This window comes from Acanthisitta chloris, unplaced genomic scaffold (assembly GCF_000695815.1).
Source record: "Acanthisitta chloris isolate BGI_N310 unplaced genomic scaffold, ASM69581v1 scaffold12934, whole genome shotgun sequence".
NCBI lineage: Eukaryota > Metazoa > Chordata > Aves > Passeriformes > Acanthisittidae > Acanthisitta > Acanthisitta chloris.
The window spans coordinates 8,792-30,976 of record NW_008671055.1 but is presented as its reverse complement, the minus strand read 5'-3'; the positions used below and the strand labels follow the sequence as shown (position 1 = coordinate 30,976).

The 22,185-nt window shown below is 40.3% G+C and overlaps 1 protein-coding gene across 1 annotated transcript in view; it reads right to left on the bottom strand.

Annotated features, from left to right (window-relative positions):
* ITFG1 (integrin alpha FG-GAP repeat containing 1) overlaps positions 1–22,185 on the bottom strand; it is a gene marked incomplete at its 5' end in the record, with an annotated part of 63,601 nt that overhangs the window by 35,732 nt on the left and 5,684 nt on the right. The window contains 3 exons of the mRNA XM_009073953.1: positions 11,280–11,364; positions 12,250–12,311; positions 21,713–21,807. Coding sequence (XP_009072201.1) covers positions 11,280–11,364; positions 12,250–12,311; positions 21,713–21,807 — 242 coding nt within the window. The remainder of the gene's footprint in view (positions 1–11,279; positions 11,365–12,249; positions 12,312–21,712; positions 21,808–22,185) is intronic.

Sequence of the window (22,185 nt, the reverse complement as noted above, 5' to 3'; positions counted from 1 at the left end):
AAGAGAGATCCTCAACTGGCACATTAATTAGCTGCCTCATTTCCACTACTGGATTCCATATTCTATCTTCCAGTATTGCCAGTTGCAGCCACAAACATCCTCTCAGCCTGGTCCCTGACAGCTGCTCAGCTATCCCACCACGAAACACATTTGTTACTGCTCTGATGTTTCACCAATTTAGCTTAGGAACATGCTCTAAAATGGATTTCTGTGCCGACTGCACGCGGTACTGAGAGCATCCAAGGGCTTCAGGCACACATACTGCTTGGCTTTGCAAAAAAACCCAAACCAGTTTATTTAGGCAAGTGGATTTTGTAAAATGGCTTGATGAAATCTCCTTAGTTAATGTGCAAAAACTAGATCAGCTGCCAAAGTCGCTGAACCTTTACTCATTTTCCAATATACTACTGACCACAGCCTGGATGTTCCCTCATACTTTACCTGTACTCTAAGAAATCTCAGCCTGACAACTTCTATTGCCATGAAGCTGAACCTCCTTGTGGGGGGTGTGTAAATATCTCTATCTGTGCAGAGTTGGATCTCCCAGGTCCTTCCCCTGTTACATCAGGGAGTTGGGAGATGGAAAGGAGGGTTCTAAGGGGAGGAGGAGTGATGGAAATAGCAGACTTCTCCAAATATCTCCAAGTGATGAAGCCAAACCTTGAGTGGCTTCCTACATCCCATCTGCCTCAGGAATGATTGTACTCAAACCCCTCACTCCCAAATCCCCATGGCAGCTCTGTTATCATGGACAGTCTGGGCTGGGGAGGAGCCTGGGGGATAGAAATCCACTGAGTTCACATCCTAAGGGATGGGAAAGGAAATTGCCACTGAACAGAGAAATCAACACAGCAACTATGGAATCTGACCAGCCTGAAACCAGCACCAACTTCTGAAGCTGTTTGTTTGCCTTCTGCATCATTCAGGAACAAGCATTAATACATGTCACTGGTTGAACTTTGCTGACAGGAGCCAGATTAAAACACTGCTGGGCCTGCAGCTCTCACTGAACTGAACTGGAAGAAAGTGTTCCGTTGGCAAACTATAAACTATGGGAATATTGAATGGTTTGCTAGAACAGAATTCAGTTGCAGAGACATAAGTGTTTTCTGAATATAAAACTGAAATTAAGCCTTAATCACATTTCTAGAAAAGTTTCAGTGTGAAGTAATTTTAGAAGACTTTCAATAACACACAAGGACAAAGAACCTTCAAATACTCTGTTTTTACAAAGGGACAAGGATGTTCTCATTTTAAATTATGCCACGGAGCAGAGAAGAATATAAAGTGTTTGATTCTACTTATACTGCAAACATTCATCTTGCTATGGTGCTAACTCAGTTTGGTAGTTGTGGCAATTAATGCTCAGCAGTGGCACAGAGCATTGACACAACCTCATGGCTTGGAACAACCAATCTGCAGGACAGTGAGAGGGATGGAACTCACACCCAGTGAGATATGAAGCCATCACCTTACAGATACAAGTGTTCTGGAGAAATTACAAGTGTAAGGTTGGATTAAAAACATTTGGGATGATCAGAGAAGGAACAGAAGGTAAATATGCACCAACAACACACGTTTGTCCCTGCAACTGAACACAGCATGGAAAGGACAGGTTCCCCAACTGCTCTGACCACAACCTACAGATCCATTTATGTACCTTCCATTACAGGATCATGTTTTCAGTTGCAATTTGTCTTCAGTTCTGTTGTATCCACCCCCTAAAAGGTTTTCAGATTGAAATATCCATCCTGTGCATACTAGACTGGTTTGGTTTGGTTTTGATTGATTGGGTTTTTCCCCTTTTACACTCAGTGCTCAGCTGAATTTAAACATCACCAAAACCCAAGATCTGAAGGTATTAGTTAGGTATTGCAGAGCAGGCAAAACAAATTTGAAACTTAAAAGGCATCAAGTAAAGCACCAACAATGAGGATGTAGCTGGAAATAGGACATCAATGAAACAAGAATATATTCTGAATTGTACCAAAGTAGTTCCAGAAAACCCACAATTAGTCAAATACTGTACTGCACAAAGTAGCAATCAGAAGAAGAAAAGCCCAATATTATTCATCTCTATCATAATATTATATCTTATTTCTGCTCTCGTTTTTATTTCTAATGCACATCTTACAATGTACAGATCCATCTTTTACTGCTGAGGTTATTTGATCAAAAGCAATTTTCTGAAGAAAACTCAGAGACTGTCAAAAATAGTAACACATTTTACAACCAACTGCAACTGTAGAATAATTTATTTCAATGTAAATCTTGCATCAATCTTTATTCTAAGAGCCCTAGAAGAAAAAACAACAACCACCCCAAAACCCAACCCTACGCACAAAGCCAAAGCAGGATCTGTTTCACTATCCATCATCAGAAATAACCAGCAGTCCCATGTTTCCTGTATTTCTGAAGCTTTTCCAAAGGCACTTTGACATCACAAATCATTACAGCAACTTCTCCAGTTTGGAAAGAAAATATTTTAATCCTTACATGATTCCTGCCTTGCAAGCACCTGCTGAAATGCAAACTCCTGATCTACAAAGAGCATCCCCAGCAGTTGCTCACTGAAGAGCTCAAACTAACACCAGAGTTACTTGGACCTGCAGTGCTAACTCTTCTCGTCTTCTTGCTTGGTTTCAATCTCAATTCAAATAAACATCCTTCACTTTTCAACTCTGATCTTGAGTTTAAATTCCTCCACAAAGGAAAAGGAAGACACAAATGCAAAAGGATTATCACCAGCACACTTGCTCAGTGCAGTTAGGTATTCATGGGGGACAAAATATGCACAGATGACAATGGCTGGGTGACCCTACCAGACCTATAGGAGTTTCAAAGATTTACAACAAACACCTTGCATAACATGTCTTTAATAATCTCCTTGAGCCTAGGTCTACCTAGGAAATCCATTTCTGGAGGTTCTATGTAGTCTTCACTCTGTTCCTAAAGGTCTACTAGTCTGCCTTTCTATTACTGTATGGATTAAAACCCCCAAACTCAGTCCAAAATGCTGGAAATCTCAAAGTCATCCTTATTTGCAATTTCAATGCATTTGTAGCAGTAGATGTGGCCAAACACTCTACACTGCAAACATCCTTTGCTAGCACTGCTCAACCTGGAGCAGGCTTGACATACAAATAAAAACTCAACTGTTTGTGAGCTCCTTCTCAGCACACACTCTGGTTTGGCTGGGATACTAAGTAACTATGTAGTTAACAGATATCAAGTTCTATAGGCAGTGGAAAAGGCTAGAAAAAGAACAGTCCCACATACTCATCACCTGCAAACCTGTACTTATATCTAAATACGTAAAGACAAAATTAGCTCTTACGCCACCGAGGAATCATGTGAGACTCATCACTCACACCTGCCTGTTCACTGCCTTGCACAGAAAAGCCATGGAGACAGAGCCAACCTTTGCCCACATCTGCACAAAACACAGCACCCCAAGAGCCACTGCTCGTGCACATCACTGGGGCACAGAGAGGTTCTGTCAGAGAAATCACTTGCAGCTCAAGCTTGAGCAGTGATTGTCAATGTTCAGCTTGCAAAGAAACCAGAGCTCAAGTATTTTCAGTCTATGCTAAAAGTAAAGTTGAGTGGGAGAAAGCAGAAAGCAACTTGTAAATCAGATTAAACCCAACCTAATGTTATTAAAACTGTTAGATGTTCCAAATGCAATACTGAAGTTCTGCAGCATAAGCATGAGTTTAAACCCAAATCCACAGACAGCAAATAGAAGAGTTACACATAGTAACTTCTTCCCAAACCAAGAGGTACTGGAGAGATGCTTTTAAAGCAAACATGCTTGTAAATGACTTAGCAGCAGTAAACTTAGGCAAAGGATGCTCAATCCAAATGCTCAGATTCCTGTAAAACCACAGGAAAAGGTGTCAGAACAGTTCTGTTTTAGGGCCAGGTCCAAGGGTTGTCAGGTTCACTGCAGGTGCTTGTACCATGTGTTTTCAAACATGGGCTCTGGAAGGAACATAGGACATGGGCAAGTGGCAAGTACTGTGATCACTGACTTCAAAACTGGTTTGCAATACAGCAGGATGAAGTTCTAGTTATGAGGAGCAAAACAGCTTTTGGTGGGTGTACGATCCAAACCTTTTGGGTTTGAAAGCTGTGCAGCTGTGTGCAGTGTGATCTTACTCCTGCTCCTTTAAAAACAGAATCAACTTTGGGATCTTTTTTTTTTGAGATCACAAACTACTATTACAGTTGGCTTAAATAAAAAGTAATTGTTTTCTGGCAAACTGAGGGTTGGACTGGATGATCTCCAGAGGCCCTTCCAACCCTTATGGTTCTGTGAAGCAGAAATAAGCTAACTACAGAGGCTAAGGCAGTGAGAAGAGTTCAGCTTTCATAATTCTGAACCTGATACTACATAAAAACAAGACCCTTCATATACCACGAAGTTCTCATTCATGCCCTGACAATCTCTCTCTGGAGAATACAGTCAAAACTATCTGTGGTCCCTGTATTAGCACAGACCTTTTTCAGAGCAGTTTTCCTAGAATTCTTGAAAAGGCTGAGAAGAAAAAAGTCCTCAACATAGAATAAAAGCCAAGAAGTTTTTCTTTGCTGTTGATTTTAAGTCCAAATAAGTATAAGGCATCTTTTGTTTAATACAGCACAGCCCAATGAAGCTTTATATGCTTTTTATTTCACCATACATTTAGCTTACTCACATCTCTCCCTCCTGTCTTTGCCTGGTCCTCATTCTTGTCTCTCATGAGCCTTTTACTTACAGTTCTGAAGCACAGTAAGAGGGTAAGGAGGAAAAAGCCCTGTAAGGGTAGTGCTAAAACAATACCCTTCTGGGGCAGGCAAGAAGCCTCCAGTGAGTACAACTGAGTTTGATATTCCATCAAAACACAGGTTTGTTTGAAAGCTGATTATCTTCAATTTATCTTCTCAAGTAATGAAATCATTAGAATTCTTTTGTCACTCTCTGCCTTTAGGTGTTCAACAAGATGGTCATGACAGAGACAATTATAATAAATTACTAAGATAATTACATATTATTAAAACAATCAGTGTCAGCTGCTTTTCGAAAACATGAATCATAACTTCCAAAACCAGACGCAAAGAGCTTTTGCAGAGGATTCAAAGTCCTGTGCATGTTAAAGGAACCCTTATAACCCCCTTCTTCACACTGAAATCTATTCCAGGTCTGCCTATACCCTCCCAAAGAATCCATATCCACTGCCAGAGAGGCACTGAGATGCTGTGTGCCAGCACAGGGCCAACTGTGCAGCCTTGGCTACGTGGAAAGGCTCTGTCAGAGGTCCAGGAAAATGAAGTTCGATTAAACCTGTGCATGTTAAAGGAACCCTTATAACCCCCTTCTTCACACTGAAATCTATTCCAGGTCTGCCTATACCCTCCCAAAGAATCCATATCCACTGCCAGAGAGGCACTGAGATGCTGTGTGCCAGCACAGGGCCAACTGTGCAGCCTTGGCTACGTGGAAAGGCTCTGTCAGAGGTCCAGGAAAATGAAGTTCGATTAAACACACACTAGAAGCATCACTTTTCCTGCTGCAGTTTATGCTGAAAGCTGCTTGTTCCAACAGTTTCACATTGCTCGAACAGAGTACAAAGCCTGACTGTACCGACTGGAGCTGTCTAACCTCCCATGTGTTCAAAGCTCACATGGAAACAAACCTCCACGTGCTCCCCAAGGAAGGGATCATAGTAATCAAGGCAAACCACTTGTGTGACTTCCTTGGGTCAGCTCAACCTGGGCTGACAGTTCCTGTTCTATTCACCATGAACATTTCCAAGGAAAATTTCCATCCTGATATGAAGCTGTTCAACAGAGTGAATGCGCAAGTGGCACATGCACCACCACTCCAATTTTATTGTTGGAAAGAAAGCAAAGTCATTCCTCACATACAAGCTTCTTGGACAAAAACTAATAGGAAGCAACAGCAATTCTTCTCCCCAGGAGATGTTAGCATTTGTCAGCAGCACGTGAAAGACAGAGGCAAAATATGGGGAACCAATTTTACCCCTCAGAAATGGACACTGTTCTGGAGTTGCATTTAAAACTGAGTGCATAAAAATATCTCACTATATGCAAGTCCTAAGAAAGATTGGAGAGAAAGAAGCAACAGAATTAGTGTTTACATTCTGGAGGGAGCCAAGAACACATACAGAGTTATATAAAAATACCCACAGTGACACATGCTCTCTTAGGCTGTAACTCCAGCCAGTCTCAGCACTCTCACAGGGCCAAGATGTGCCAAAATGCCCTAAAATATTCTGCTCCTGCTAAATTAGACGATTTAATTCCAACAATATCTTTATTATATTACATATCCTGTACTAATTCACGGAAAGCAAAAAAATCTCTTGGATTGTCAATACCACTATAGGTACAACTGTACCAGGTACAGTTTAGCAGCAAGGGGATAGAAAACAGCTCCAAAATCTGGAATGTCTGTGGATGTCACAGCAGGGCAGATACATTAAGGATCAGGAAATGCAGCATTTTAAACAGCAGAAGGAGTGATATGAAAAGATGGCATATACCAAATGACATGTGATAGGGACAAACAGTAGGGATGAGACTCATGGAAAAATAATCTCCTGAAGGGATCACAGATGAGTTGGAAACCACTGTATTCAGAAGTTTCCTAGGTGGACTTCATGCAATAGCTTCAATTTGATGTCTGTCCCATCCTTGGATCCACTCCATGACTGCAAAAATGAATGCTGAAGTTACTGAGGCAGTCTGGTGTGTGCAACAAGGTGATCTACCCACAACAAACAGGAATTTGCACTTCCTTTCTTTGGGGCTTTTTTGTTGTCTGTTTTTTCAAAGGATCTGCAAGGGAGTAACACTTACAGCTACAGCTTTACACCTCAACACAGGATCTTTTTCTAGAAAGAAGTGTCAAAAAATGGGACAAATACTCAGATGAAAAGGTGTCACTGAACAGTATTGCTGGTTACCAATTAACAAACGAGACAGACTTAGTTTCTATAGGCTCAAAACACAAGTGGCAGTTACCTTGGTATGTCTCTATGCACTGCTGTTTCAGAGATGCATCTGTCACCGAAACAACCTCTTCCATACCTAAAGTATCTCTGAATTCTTTGTTTCCATCAGCTTTTATATCTTTTCCATCCAAAGCGGTGACAGTAAGAACAGATTTCCTCATATGCAGAGCATTTCAAACACATAAGCATTGTCTCCCTGCTCTTTAAGGCTCTTAGAGAATCCTTTTATTGACTACAGGAGCACCAGTATATTTTTACAACACAGTGTTCAAAAGAGAATTGCTGTATAAAGAAGTTATTTACCCAAATGCACCATTCAGATTTTCCTTTGATACACTGCTACTCCATCTGAGGATGCAAGAGAAGGGAAAAAACAATTCTGATGCTAGAAAGAAGTTGACACACAAGACTAAAAGGTATAAAATCAAAATGCAACTGCAGACAAACAAGCAGCACATGTAAGATATTGTCAGCTGCAGGAAAATTAACTTCTTTAACCAAAAATCTTCCAACAAAATGCGTTTTGCACAGTGCAAGGAATGGCTTTAGAAAGACTCAAAGGTTAGGCATTGTGTTTTCCTGTTTAAACACAATTAACTGGCAATAATGAGCTCTCACTTCCTACAAGAAAAGTGGTAATTTCTACCACAGGTCATGCAAGTAGTTAACATATATAAAACACTTCAATTATTTGGTAGGGAGAAGAACAAAGAAGATTCTCTTTGGATTATTAGTTGGATAACTGGATTTTAAGTTTGAGAAAAATTTCAGTTCAGGTCTCTAAAAGACTTGGATCAAACTTGAACAATGCCACAAACAATCAATCTCCAGTATGCAACTGAACCTGTAATAGTTAAGCAGCAATTATGGCATTAATTTCTTATTAAAGTGAACTAATGGACTGTATAAACAGCACAATATCCTATGCTAATTGTTTGAGTCACTACTAAAGACATATGTCATTAATCCTCAAACCAACATGAAAATAGCAGGACTGTGTGTCCAAAATATGGTTTACATTCTTCTCATCCCCCAAAATGGTCATTGTCAGACTATCTCACTGAAATCCTTAAATTCATTTGCCAAATATAACATTTGCCCAGTATTTCACATGACAATTATTAAAACTCTCTACATCTGCAGGTATTTATCAGGATTCCAGACAACATCTCTGATTCCCACTAAAGACAGCAGCAGCAGATCTTATAAAAAGCCTCTGCTACTGAACAGATAACAACAACGGAGGATTAATCATTTTTGCTATAGCAACCACTGCACTGCAATTACCATAGTGACATGAGAAGAATAGAAAAAGTAATAATGAAGAGCTCTTACTTGTCTGGAGCAATGTGTCAGCCAAGGAAGTGCAGAACTCTCCAGTGCCCAACTCTGCTCACCTTAATCAATTGAAATGCCATTCGTAATAAATGTCAAAAAGCATTTCTGATTTAGTTTTAAAAGGGCAATACAAACTTGTCAATGGTTCCCTGTCCTTTGGCCAGATTAATGTACAAATCATCACTATCATGTACCAGAGGGAAGTGCTACTTATTACAGAGGTTCCAGTTTAGACAGAAAATCTAAGGTCTACTACATTACCATAAATCCACAGATGCTTTTGCACATTTTTCCACTAGAATACACACCCACAGTATATACAGAAATGCAGCAGACCTTGAGACACATGCAGATGCTTACAAGCACACATTTGTGTATCTCTGTAATGGAAAAAAACCCTATTTTTTTAGTACTTGAGGAACACTTGTACTGAGATTACACTAACATCTGTGACAGCTGCTCATGAGTCACTTAATTGCTGTTTTTGCCAACTCCACTTATCCAAATAATTTCTACTGGATAGCTATTGTTCAACCTGCTTAGTTTAAGAAAGGAAATCATACCCCAAAATAATTGCTTTTGGAGGTTCTCAGTCAGGATCTTATTCACAGCTCCCCCCTGTTTTCAGATGACAGGTAAATACTCATGGCTGGGAAGGTACTTCAAATACAACTTGTGGAAGCAGGAAAGAAGGTTAGACCAAGTTACCTTTTGAAACAACACTTATTTCACTCAGGTGTAGGTGTGATCAGTCCACCAGAATCTTGGACTGCAGAAGAGCAAAGGTACAAACAGGAAGGTGAGGGGGGAAATGAGGCAGCAGCTCAGGGGACATACCCCCAAGCTCATGTCTGGATCTGACATCACTCCAGGGTCTGATATGCACGAAGTTAAGTAAATGAGAAGTGGCAGAGAGTGAAAGCACAGAGATCTGCAATCCTTTGAGACCTTTAGCAAATGGCCAAGCTGGTAACATCAGCTGTGAGGTACAGAAAATGCCAAGGAAGGGCAAGAAAAATAGAGGCAGGCAACACATAAGTAAGAATGTAAAAATGTTCTCTGAAGGTGTTTGTAGTCCCAGGAGCTGCCCCCTAGTGAAGCAGGACCCTTACATGGCAAGATCTGGGTGTTCTCCCTTAGAGCTGAAGTGCTTGAGATCTTTCAGGGTAACCAGCTCCAAAGAAGCAGCTTGGGAAAAGCCAGAGCTCCTCCCACAGCTCCTCCTGACCATCCCTCACCCCTCTATCTGCCTTGCCCCATCTGCTGTCCCTCTCAATTTATCTGCAGGCATTCCTTAACTCCCTGCACACCCTTTCTCCCATTTATTCTGCTCCACTACTGCCTCACACCAGTGCTGTGCCTGTGGATTTGATCAGGAGCAGCACAGGGCATGAAACAGGAGATGATAAAACTCCAAACCAGTGGCCCCTGTGGCTCAGCTACACCAGAGTCACTTCCTTTCCCAACCTTTTTTGTGCCCAACCCGTGTACTGCACACTCCATTGACTCACATTTCCAACACTTCAGCTTTGTCATTTGAACAGTTCCACTCCTCTTTGCACAGATATCCCAGGGTTGATTAAAATTCCATTAATTACGATAAATTTCTAAAATGATGATGTATCATTTGGGCTCATTAGCTACCTAACATAGAGACAAAATTATCCTACATTAAGACTGTTTTCCACAGTGTCATTGTTAGAGAAAAAAATCCTACTTAGTACCTATTAAGGCACATTATTCAGGACATCAGCTTGGAAAATGGTCACAAAACACCCAGCAAATCTGAGGGTTTTTTCACTGCAAAAACTGTAGTATTCTGTTCTTCACAAGTTACATAGACAAGTGTTCGAAATTGTAGATAAGCAGCAAAAGGTTTTATAAAAACTCTGTCAAAGACTGTTAGAAAATGTGTTAAACAAGTGACAGAAGAACCCGAGCATGGTTCAGGTTCTACCTCACTTCATTCCCTGCAGATCTGATCCAAGGATCATTAGCCACCTGGCAGAGGTGTCTCTAGTTAATGTCACCCAGAGCTGTGCCAGAGCTCTTCAGAACACTTCTAAGTGGCAGCACAGAGCAAGAGAGTCACACTCTGGGTCTACTAAGTTTATAAAGTGTCATTTTCTCCAAAGAAAGGGATACAACAAGCTAACCCAGGCTCAGTCTCACAAACAACAAGTGGGTTTTACAAACACAGACAATTAGTTTTTTCAGCAGTTATTTACATTCAGTCATGTCAGGCCTGCAGCACTTTCCCTTGGGCTGGAAAAATTTAGTGCATAGAAAGTAGTATTTTTTGGACTGCAAACCCAACATTCTCTGTTCCCTGTAACATGACACACACATTGATAAGCCACAATTGACTGGAAAAGTATGTTCCAACAGAAAAATACAGGCTTTCACTAACTCTTGCAAAAATAGATTTACATATAAATGAAATTTTTCCCGGTCCAAAACCTTCCAGAACTTTCAATTACAACCACTAAGATTTCACCTATCTTCATTCAAGTCATTTTAATCCCTTTATATTTTGTCTTTGGTGGTTTGCACAAATGAGGAATTTATGAACATGTAATCAGGTAACATATTCTGAACCAGATTAGGAGAAAAATAAAATCATTGAACAAACTACACATCTGATAGAAGCAAGTTTGATGCTGTACCAGATCTCAAAGCAACAAAAAGTAGATACACCTGATGCAGAATGTCCTGGCACAGCCAATGCTGAACCTACGAATAATTATTCCCAGATATTCCAAGATCTACAAATAGATATAACACCCTGAAGAAAATAAAAAGTAGAGAAACATAAAAAACATGTAGAGCTAAACATCTTCCTTTGTTCTGCAATGTAGAGTATCTAACCAAAGTATGAAAGAGAACAAACCACTGAGGATAGTGTAGAAAAATAAAACTCACCAAAATCTGCAAACACAGACTGTCCAACAACTTTCGCTCCAGGAGGCATTTCCTTACTTTTTCCAGCTTTAGAGAAGTTCCCATCCTGTCAAACAGGACAAAGACAACTGAAACACTGAATTGCAGACTAAATGATAAAATTTGACTTTTGAACCAAAGAAAATACACATCAATCAAGAAGCACTTTAGTAGATAATAGAGAGACATCTCTGCTGTGGAAAAAACCTGCACTCTTGGAAAATAGGGGCTGAGTGTCCAAATTTCTAATCCTTCACTGAATCTTATGGAAATCCAGGGACGGTAACATTCAGATACAATCTTCCAGATCTTTTGCTGTGTTATGAGGAACATATCACATACAGGGAAATACTTATAAAGCATTTTATAGTGCATCAATGAAAGGAATTACTTCGTTCTACCAAGAGCAATTTAACAGCTCTTAATGGATCAATTAAGATCTTTTAAGATTCATGCACATATACATGTATTTTATATGTATGACCTTGAATTTCATTTACAATACTTGGTTAACACAGGACTCGAGATTTTCTCAACTGTAACTTGCACACATAACGTAACAGTCAGAAGTGACATTTTGAACCTTTGTCCCAGAAAATCTTACCCAAGATCTGGAGTCATATATCTAAGAGAGCTCACTGAAAAAAACCAAACCCAAATCTTTGACACACCAAGAAAGAAAACAAATTGATTAGCCTTTTATTTCTAAATCAGAATGCAAAGTGTCAGAGCTGCTGACACCCCAGGAGCCCTAAGGTGTGAGCAGGCAATCTGATTTGCTCAGCAGCCAAAAACCTGCAGAGGGACTTGGGCTGAATGAAAGGAGTCCAGGAATATTCTGCACTCTAAATGCAATAGTGCAGTTAGTGCCTCAACATCAGCTCTCAGGTGACTCTTTACTTTAGCCCTTGTCTATGTTTCAACAGGATGGTTATTTCTGTTTCTTTCTTACCTTATTTACCCATGTCTCAAACTGAATGTTTCTGGAATTTGGTGATGTAGTAAGGAATAAATCTGTAAGGAAAAATACAAGAGAAATAAAATATTGAACAGCAGGCTACACACACAAATATTTGATCACTCAATAAAGATACCTAGGTTACTCTGAAACATTACCTGCATTTTATATTATATTCCAGACATGTTTAGATGTACAGATATTAAGCAAGAGAGATTAAAAACAGCCCTCAAAACTATTTTCATACCTCATACTCTTCCTTATAAATAAATACACATTCTGTAGTTAATACACAAATCAAGTTAGCCTCACTTGAGCTAGTCAGAGCTGGAGGTTATATGTGCACCCAGAACATTTCTTAGTAGTAAAGACAGAAGAATGCTCAAAGCAAAGAAAAAAGCATACACAGTTATATTTTTAGTAAGTCAAAATGAAACAAAATCCTCACAACTATCCTTTTATTTTGGCTATGTTGAATTACTGATACACTGTTGGCAGGAGGAGAAAAGGAGATGGAGAAATATTTCTGGCTTCCTTTACACCAAAATTCTCGTACACATCAAAACAAAACAAAAGAGGGTTCAGGGGATTTATCAGGCAATGCTGCTTACAGAGGAGCTTATTCACTGCCATTTAGGAAAGCACTCAAATTAGCAAAATGGGAAGAAAAAGCTTTTATAAAGAAAAAAAACAAGTGGGGGTTAAGGAACTAAAAAAATAAAAATGAAGTGTTAAGAGATCCAGACTTAAGAGAACTACTTTTTTTGATTTCAGCACTTGTTTTCTTTCTCACTGGCTCCTTCCCCCTGCAATTTCAACTGCCTCTACTCGAGACAGAACACAATTACTTTTCATGAGAAAAAAAAAAGAATTAAAAAAGAGAAAGAGAATATTAATGCTTCAGCCTGAGGTGGTTTACTGAATAAGCAGGAGATTGCTGTACAGGGAATTTCAAACAGCACAATAAGGGATATTGTTTCAGGGAAAAAAAAAAACAAACAACAATCAACCACCACAAACCCATAAACCCACACCCCAAACAAAAACCACAGACACACAAACCCAAAGATTTTGCTTACAGCTTAAAAGTTGTACCATTTAATTTTATTCCTCTGAACACCTGAAATGGCAATTTCCTTTGCAGTACACACATGAAAAGCATTGCAGAGAACTCCTTTGGAGTCAATTACAGGGATACTTAAGGTATTTTCATGCAGGTAGGAGAAAAAATAATAAAATAATATGAAGACAGAAGAGATGTAACAGAAAACTTTAATATACTTTGAAATTTTAACTTTGCATCTAGAAGGAACTTGTGCAGTACTGGGAATTACTACCAGACACAAACCAGAAAAAAAAAACGTTTAAAAAAGGTAATACATTCACAGGGGAAAAAAGAGAAACATAGGATAACAGAAGCCTTAACTCACTTTCCTACAGGCCAAAATGTCACTAAACCTTTGAAAAACATTTCTGAGGTTTAAGTAAGTATTTCAGTAGGGTTATATAGCACATCCTTGCTGTACTTGGTACTGCAATTTGCAAGTAGTGATGGGCTGTGCTGCACACAGATTATACCACAACAGGCTCCAAGTGTTATATTCAACTACACAGCCAATGATGAGCATTTGGATTGGCAAATGGACCAGGCTGCCTAACCTTCACAGACACTTTGTTGGCACTGTAACCTTTTTCCACCCTCTCTCTGACTCTGTTTCATGCACTGACCTCACACCTTCAGCTGCTAAGTTGATATTCTCTCTGCCCAGTCCCCTGTGCAAGGAGAGCTCTCAGGGAGCAGTAACTCAGCATTCCCACTGGTAATGCTGTGCTTATACAAGTTCTGTGACTCCATCCCAGAATTAGACAAGATGGCATTGCTGCCAACACAAGACATAATTCACCCAGTGATATCACACTGGAAATTCAGCTCTCAAGGCTGGAGGCTGAGCAGGCACAGCTCCTTCAGCCTGTCCTCATAAGAGAGATGCTCCAGCCCCTTAATCACCTTTGTAGAACTCCACTGGAGCTGCTCCAGGAGCTCTGTGTCCCTGTGGTACTGAGGAGCCCAGAACTGGACACAGCACTCCTGGTGCACCTCACCAGGGCTGAGCAGAGGGGCAGGATCACCTCCCTCACCTGCTGGCACTGCTCTTCCCAATGCACCCCAGGAGTCCACTGGTCTCCCCAGTCACAGGGACACACTGCTGGCTCATAGACAGCTTCTTGTTTACCAGGACCCCCAGGTCCTTCTCCACAGAGCTGCTCTGCTCAGGTCAGCCCCAGCCTGTCCTGGTGTATGGGGTTATTCCTGCCCAGGTGCAGGACCCTGCATTGCCTTGTCTACAGTAGCTTAAAGATTATTATATCAGCAGCATGCCTGTTTAGCACTGAACTCCCTCCCACCCCCAGAACAGCTTCTCTGTAAAGTTAGTAAATGACTTTTGCACTCTGTTCCTCTCCAAGTACTCCTGCATCTCTCCTTTTTCCTGACTTGAGGCACATAACATCATATAGAACGAATGGAACTGACACACCAGAGCAGTTCCAAGGCTGCTGTAATATCACACTGCACTGAAAAAAATGCAAAGGCAGGCAAAGATAGCAGATAATCTTCCAAAAATAGTGTAGAGGAGCTAATGCCATGCTGCTCCTACATTAAAGCAGCAAGCTGTGATTTCCCATAGGACAACTTAACATAGGTACAGCAACATGACTTCTAGTTCTAGAGCCCACTGAACCAATTCTGCTGGTACCTTACTGCCAGCTGTCCTCCTTTCTATCCTTAAGCCTTCTTAGAAGCTGTGTCTCCAATGCTCCTGTGCATGTTTCTGGGATTAAACTCTCTTACACTGAAATCAGATCGAACACTTAATATTTACAAGTCATTTTCCATTTTCATCAAGAGCAACCAAACCCAAAGCATTTCTTTGCAGCAGCAGTATGAAAAGGCAGTAACACTCCAAGTAACTGTTCACAAATTTGTATAGCTCAGAATTACAGATGTTTACTCCCAAGTTTGTGATCGAAATATATGAGGAAAACCAGGCCCTGTTTGGAACAGTGTTCCAGCGCAGGTAATTCCAAAGGTTACGTTCAACCTAAGTGTTTTGATGATTCTCTCTGGCTTTATTATTTCAGTTTTTGACATCAAAAAGCATATGAGAGAGGGAACAATTAACAACCTGTGCAATTTATACATATCTAACAGCCATAGCAAAGACTCCCTGCAAGCATCTCCTCCCCAAAGGAACACTGTCCACAGCAGACATCTCTCACCTCACTGCTGTGGCTGTCCGTGTACCATTGACATAAACACAACATAAGCAACAGGAACACTCATCAACCAAGTTCAATAGCCTGGGAATATGCTACCACAATACTGAAAACCAACCTAAATATATACCAAACACTTAATACAGCAGATATCTGATATATGCTGCAGCACAAAATGATTCTGTATTAGCATTTTACTCCTAACTTTGCCTAAAAAGTGAGTGGAGAGTGAATTTGTCTATTATTCTAATAATCCTTTTCCTTTTTTTCTAAGAGTGAATGCTGAATTCAGTGCTTTTGTGTATGTATATATTTACTGGTGCTAAGACATGCTAGAGCCTGGAGAGCAGCGTTTTCTGCCACTTTTGAGTGTTACAGAAACTGGTACTATTTATAGATGGAGGGTTCACTCCACTAATGACTGATGTGACCTTTCTGCTTAATGTCAGAGGGCTTTATTTCACAGCTAAACCCTCAGCATCTACAACTGTCTCTGGAAGTCACCAGGGTATGAGCAACATTAAGTTACTGCTTGACTTCACATTTACCTCAGAAGTTAATTCGGGGAGAAAAAAGTGCCTTTACTTTTAAACACACAGCCTTGATGATAACAATATATGCAGAAAGACTAAGAGCTTCCATCAAGAGGAAACTCATGGAAAATATAACCAGAGTCTGACACCAAGCACTGCAGTGTCTTCAGCATGCAGGTTTGAATCATTGCAACAGCAGCATCACCTATGATTTGAAGGATTGGTTTTCCAGCTGAAATCTATCTACACGTACACATTTAGACTAAGAAGTGGGAATCAAAAAGAAAACACATTGTGAACGTTCTGGTACATTAGGTTTCTAGATTCCCAAAGCAAAACAACAGAAGAAAATTAACCACCAGAAATCAGGAAAGAGATTAGCAATTAGCTTACAACAAGCTGCTTCTGACTAATGATTTTTCCACTTTAGTTTTCCCAAAACCAAGCTTATGATTTTTTTCCTTCATTTTATATAAACAGTTCTAGAAATATCTACAATTACACCACGTGCTACTGCTCAACATGAGATGTAAAAGTAGTTATTTCCAAGCTTTGGCATCACATCACCCAGTAAGACACAGAATATTTAATACATCAGCTATTCTTCACAGCCTTCAAGGCTGTATTGACAGATGTACAGTATGAATTTACAGTATGATTCAGAGAACTTAAGAACTACAATTTTGGCTTGGAAAGACAGCATTAACCCTAAATGAGCATCTGGCATCTTAGGATGTTTAAGACAAAAACAATCAGGGTAACTAACTAGAAACCAAATGATGTAGCCTAGTCACCATCCCAAAAATTTCAGCTGCAGATACAGTTCTCTTGATACACCTATGAGAGCTTATGTTAAGACAGTAACCAGTGCTCACCTAGTGCCCCATGTTAAATTTAAACTTCGGCTTGGCCCACAGCATTTAGCTAAAATGCAGCGATGCAAATCAACCATGGCACAAACAAAATATGTTTGTGTACAGCCTAGCTTTAAATAGATGAGGTCCCATCTCAGCAACATTTCTAGGTCTTTATCAAGTCCTTTCACCTTTCTTAGCCCCAGTTTTCCTCAGAGTTCAGCTCCTGTGCTTCAGGTGTAAAATCCTCAGTATAGTAACCATATTGCTAGTAGGGTTTACTCAACTGACCAGAGAGAATTGACCATTTCTCTCCATGTCTTGACTAACACATCCAAAAACACATTGCTGAAAAAGACTGAGGTCCTTTTCACTTTGAATTCAGTGGACTAATGCAAGAGAAGTTACTTTTTACCTCCTTCACTGTAAGTCAAAGGAGTTAAATACTGTACCAACACTTGTAAGTCAAGTGATGCACATTTTCCAGCTGGAGGACACGATGTTTTTAAGACAGGCCTCTTACTTGAGATTCCTGCTCTGGAAATGCTCATCTGCACTGCCTGATCTATAAAATACACCTGATGTCAACCTGTTCAGATAAACCTATTATTATTAGCTTCAAGATTATATTCTTCAGCTAGCTGTTACAGAGCACTAATGCCAAGTGTGAGTATGGTTACCAGACACACAGAGCCCTGTCCTGACAAGGGCACCACATTCTCTCCTCACCTATCTCAGGCCATGTACCAGCAGTGGCAGTGATGGAAGGTTGGTTGACTAGACCATTTGCAGACAGCCCAACTTAGCCACTCTGAAGCAGATACTCCTCCCTGGAGCAACACATGCTTGCTATGCATGCAGAAGACGTTTGAAAGATTTGTATTGAGTTTATCTTTATCCATAGAGCACACTAGACCCTTTGGCAAAAGTTTTATACTACACATTTTTGCACGGTTTATATAACATTGCTGGTCTAACTCAGAATTCCTTACTGAATTTCTCATTATAAGGAGCTGAGACTCCTACATGAAGATGCTTTCTTTAAACCCAGCAGTGGCATTACCCTCTGAAACAGCCCAGTTTATATCTCACCAAGAAAGATTAGTATTATCTTTGTTGTGGTTAGGGGATTTTTGGATTATAAATTCCTTACACTGTTAGCCTTTCATGAAGCACTGTTAGGGATTAAACACATCTTTATGAGCAAGTTCTCATATAATGAAATCATAACAATTCAACTTCATTTTACCCAGAGCAGGAGAAGTGTGGCAATTAAAAGCTCTGTTCTGAGGGTTTAATATCAGCAGGTTGAAAACGGGTTAGGCAATAAACTAGCAAAAAGCTTCTCAGCCCAGAGAGGATTTTTTTTTTCTATTTTTTTTATGTCAAGCACACTTTAAATCTCCTAAGCTGTTTATAATGATAGAGTTGCCAAAAATAACCCAGCTAAAAATCATGAAATTGGCTGCATCTGTTACAGAATATTGTACAGAGCCCCAAAACATTGCAGAATATTAGAAGACCTTAAAAAAAACCCAACCAAGAACAAGTAAAGATGGCATGTCCTTGGTGCTTTGGCTTTTTGTTTGTAAACAAAAATCACTGCATCCCTTTTAGGTACAAGTGTATCTCCATGTCTGTGAATAGTGAATAAACACACTGAATTTTTCAGTCCCAAAGTACCACAGCAGCATCAAATGCCATGATTACTAAGTTTTAGGACAACACGATCTCAGCGTGCAGACTATTCCCTGCATCCTGCCCATGCCTCCCTTTTAATTAATACAATTCAGTGTGTACCAGGACCTATTCTTAATGAGGCTTTGTTCCAACTCAAGAATGGTTGTGTGGGTGAGTACTGAGTCACAAGAATCCTCTCTCCTCCTCCCTAGCTCTACCTGAGCCAACCAGTAAAAGACAGGGAGAAATAGCTCCATATGGATTACACTTGTCTCTGCCACACTGTCCCAGCTGTGCTGACAGGGAACAGAGCTGAACAAGCAGGAGAAGCCTTTAGATGTCTTCTGGAAAGTCTCTCCAGGCTGCACAGAGTGAGACACAGCCCTGGCTGTGTGCACACCACAGTCACAGCAGCACCTTACCCTGCCCTGCCAAGTGCACTCACCATCCCAGGGCTGCCAGTACTGCACACACGTTGGGATGCTTTGCCCTTTTTCTTAATTTCTATCAGCTGATCACTTTGATGATTACTTCTATGAGTCACCTGCCCAACTCTTTACAGCCCAACACAAGTTAGAGGAGACATGGTGAGAACACCATGCAGATATTTTTTGGAAGAGGCACAATCAGACTCAAGGTGGAGTTTCGTGGTGGGTTAAAGGCAGGTTGTGAGTGCTGCTGCCAAAAGAGGAGTCAACCTTTACCCTGTGCTTACATGGACTCTGACAATCCTGAAGCTGCATGGCAAGTTGGATCAGCTTAGTAACCCCAAGAGGAAGTGAACTGTGCTCCTCACCAGCCCCAGTCCCCAAGCAGTTACCATAGCTGATGTGAGGGAACTGCCATAAATGTGAAGGCAGGACCAGCTGACTGGTGACTTTTCCTTTTGGCAGCAAGCAGTCTTGGAAAAACACATCAGTCACTAATATCAGATATCACTGATACTATTTTTCAGCAACATATGTCTCATTCCAAGTTGGCTCAATTTTCATAGAGATAGTAAAAAAAATAAATTATCATTCCCATCTCAGAAGCAAACCATTGCTTTAAATAAAATAACTCTGTGGTCATATTTCCTCCAGTTTTCTTCTCAGAATGAATTATTCTCCTCATAATTTTCCTCAGGTTACTGTAACCTAACACTTCACATAGCATTACACATAACACCATAATGTAGTACTTCAGCCTGAGGTGTTATGTCCTTGCTGCTATGAGCAAGTAAAAGTCAGGATCTTTATGGGGAGAGCTGCACAGAACCTTCTACTCACATCTTGAGATATGAATATAGATGTGAATCTATAAAAGCTCCCAGAACACCCCACACAAGGATCCTGACTTGCATTTCTATTTAATAGAGGAACTTCTGCACATCCCCAGCACTGACTGGAACTCTGAACATTCCCTACTCTGTCAGAAACCTCAAAAAAAAATCCATCTGTGATTGATCTATGTAAGCAACTCAGACTTCCTACCTTTGCCTACCTGTGAGTTTAGATTTCAATGTACTCGGCTTAAAATGCTACCTGGAATGTTCAACTATGCCACTAAAACAAAACTCCAAAAGATTTCTAGAGCTAAGTGTGTTAGACTTAGGTAGTACATGACACTGATTATGATAAGCAACCATATATTTAATTTTCCAGTTGGAATTTCCACTTGACAGCTTCATGTAGCAATATGCCAGAACTGAATATTAAGGTTTGACTGCATGCTAAAGCAATTAACTTAATCCCCAGCATTTATAAGCATCTTAATTAAATTTATGGACTCTTTCCTCTCTCATTCCCATGCAACTAAACTGGAAAAAGATAAGCTCTCTTCCCAAAAATTACCATACAGGAATTGATGTACATTGCACATCCAGCAGAAGATGAAGCACTTCAGAATTCATTTAGTGTGTGAAGAAATTAAGTTTAGCACAGTATGCAAATGTGCTTGGAGGTATGAACCAGGTATGCAAGTGATAAATAGATTCATCATGGTAACTGCATTGCAATCACAAAAACCCACAAACAAAATTAAGGAAGAATACAGTTTATCTAGCAGAAAAAAAGTTTTCTCCAGTAGTCATCTGTGAACACTGAGTTATAAATAGGTGACAGGATTGCTCATATAGTAACAGAAGAATAAACCTCGGGCTGGAGCTGGGGAAGCTCCAGAGTCCACAGCAGCTGTGGCACAGCTGGAAGGTTGAAAGGAGTGTGGGCAGGTCCAGGGTGGACATCTGTATGTTGACATCTTGCAGTGCCTAACCCTCAGTGAGCTCCAGGAGAAGTGTGGGTGCATCCCTGGTTAGCCTTTACCCTCTTCCTGAGAGCTCCCATGCAGGATGAAGGGTTAAGAGCAGGAGAGGTCATGGAATCATGGAATGGGTTGGGTTGGAAGGAACCTAAAAGCTTATCTTGCTCTAACCCCATGCTATGGTCAGGGAAACCTTCCACTAGACCAGGTTGGCCCAAGCCCCATCAACCTAGTCTTGAACACTTTGAGACATTGGATAGGTCGCCCAGGGAGGTGGTGGAGTCACCATCCCTGGGAGTGTTTGGGAGGTGTTTGCTGGAGGATGTGTTTTGGGGGTGATAGTTGCACTTGATGATCTTGGTCTCCTCCAGCCCTGTCAATTCTATTCTATGATTCTCTATCATTTTCTCAATCAGTGATAAAATTAACTACAAGAAAATAGAATAAACTCATATTGAAATCTCTAAGAGAAATTTTTAAGTCCAGTCTTGAAAACACTCTTCTGAATCCATTAAACTATTTTCAGGCTCAAGATGAAGAAAATACAGCCCTGATTCTATTGCAAACTGAATTCTAGGTGCAACATCATGAAGAGCAGCAAACAACACTTCAGTGCTGAGCACAACATTACTCAGAACGAGCATTAGCTCTGATTATCATCAAGAAGTAGAAAACATTATTAAGCTATTCATTCTGACAGCTGGGTTTTAAATCCAGAATTTTCAAACTGTAGATATTAAAGTAATTTTTTAAAAAAATGAAACAACCATAAGTAGCAAATTCATAGAATTACTGAAGGAAATTGCAACACATTTCATTGTGCACTTAGTGATAAATATTTTTAGGAAGGTATTTAAGACTTTCATGACTTACCAGCAGTGAAGTCATTATTTAGATCTATAAAGGCATGAGAGTGTGGTATATACATTTTACTCTGAGTTTCCAGCGCTGCATGCCATGACAAGTTCCTGCAGACAGGAATAAAGAGCAGTACATTTCATCAATGCTTAGGGTCTGTTAACCATGACAATATAGCTTAAAAAATGGAGAAACTTTAAATACAATTAGCCAGGAAGCACATTCTCCTGATGCTGAGACAAAATCACTGCGTAGCTCACAATCTCCTAAGCAGCCAGGAACTGCAGGGCAGGCTCTGTGCAGGGTGGGTCACAGCACAAGGCCTTCAGGTAGATCTTAACAACTTTCTAAAGCAACTGTTGGGGCTTTTCCCCCTTCACAGACAAGTATGACTACTCACAAAGTGCTAGTTCATACCTAGGCTTCAACTGTAAATCCTGAGACACTGATCCCTGTCCTTCCCAGTTTCCTCAAGCAGTTTTACTATC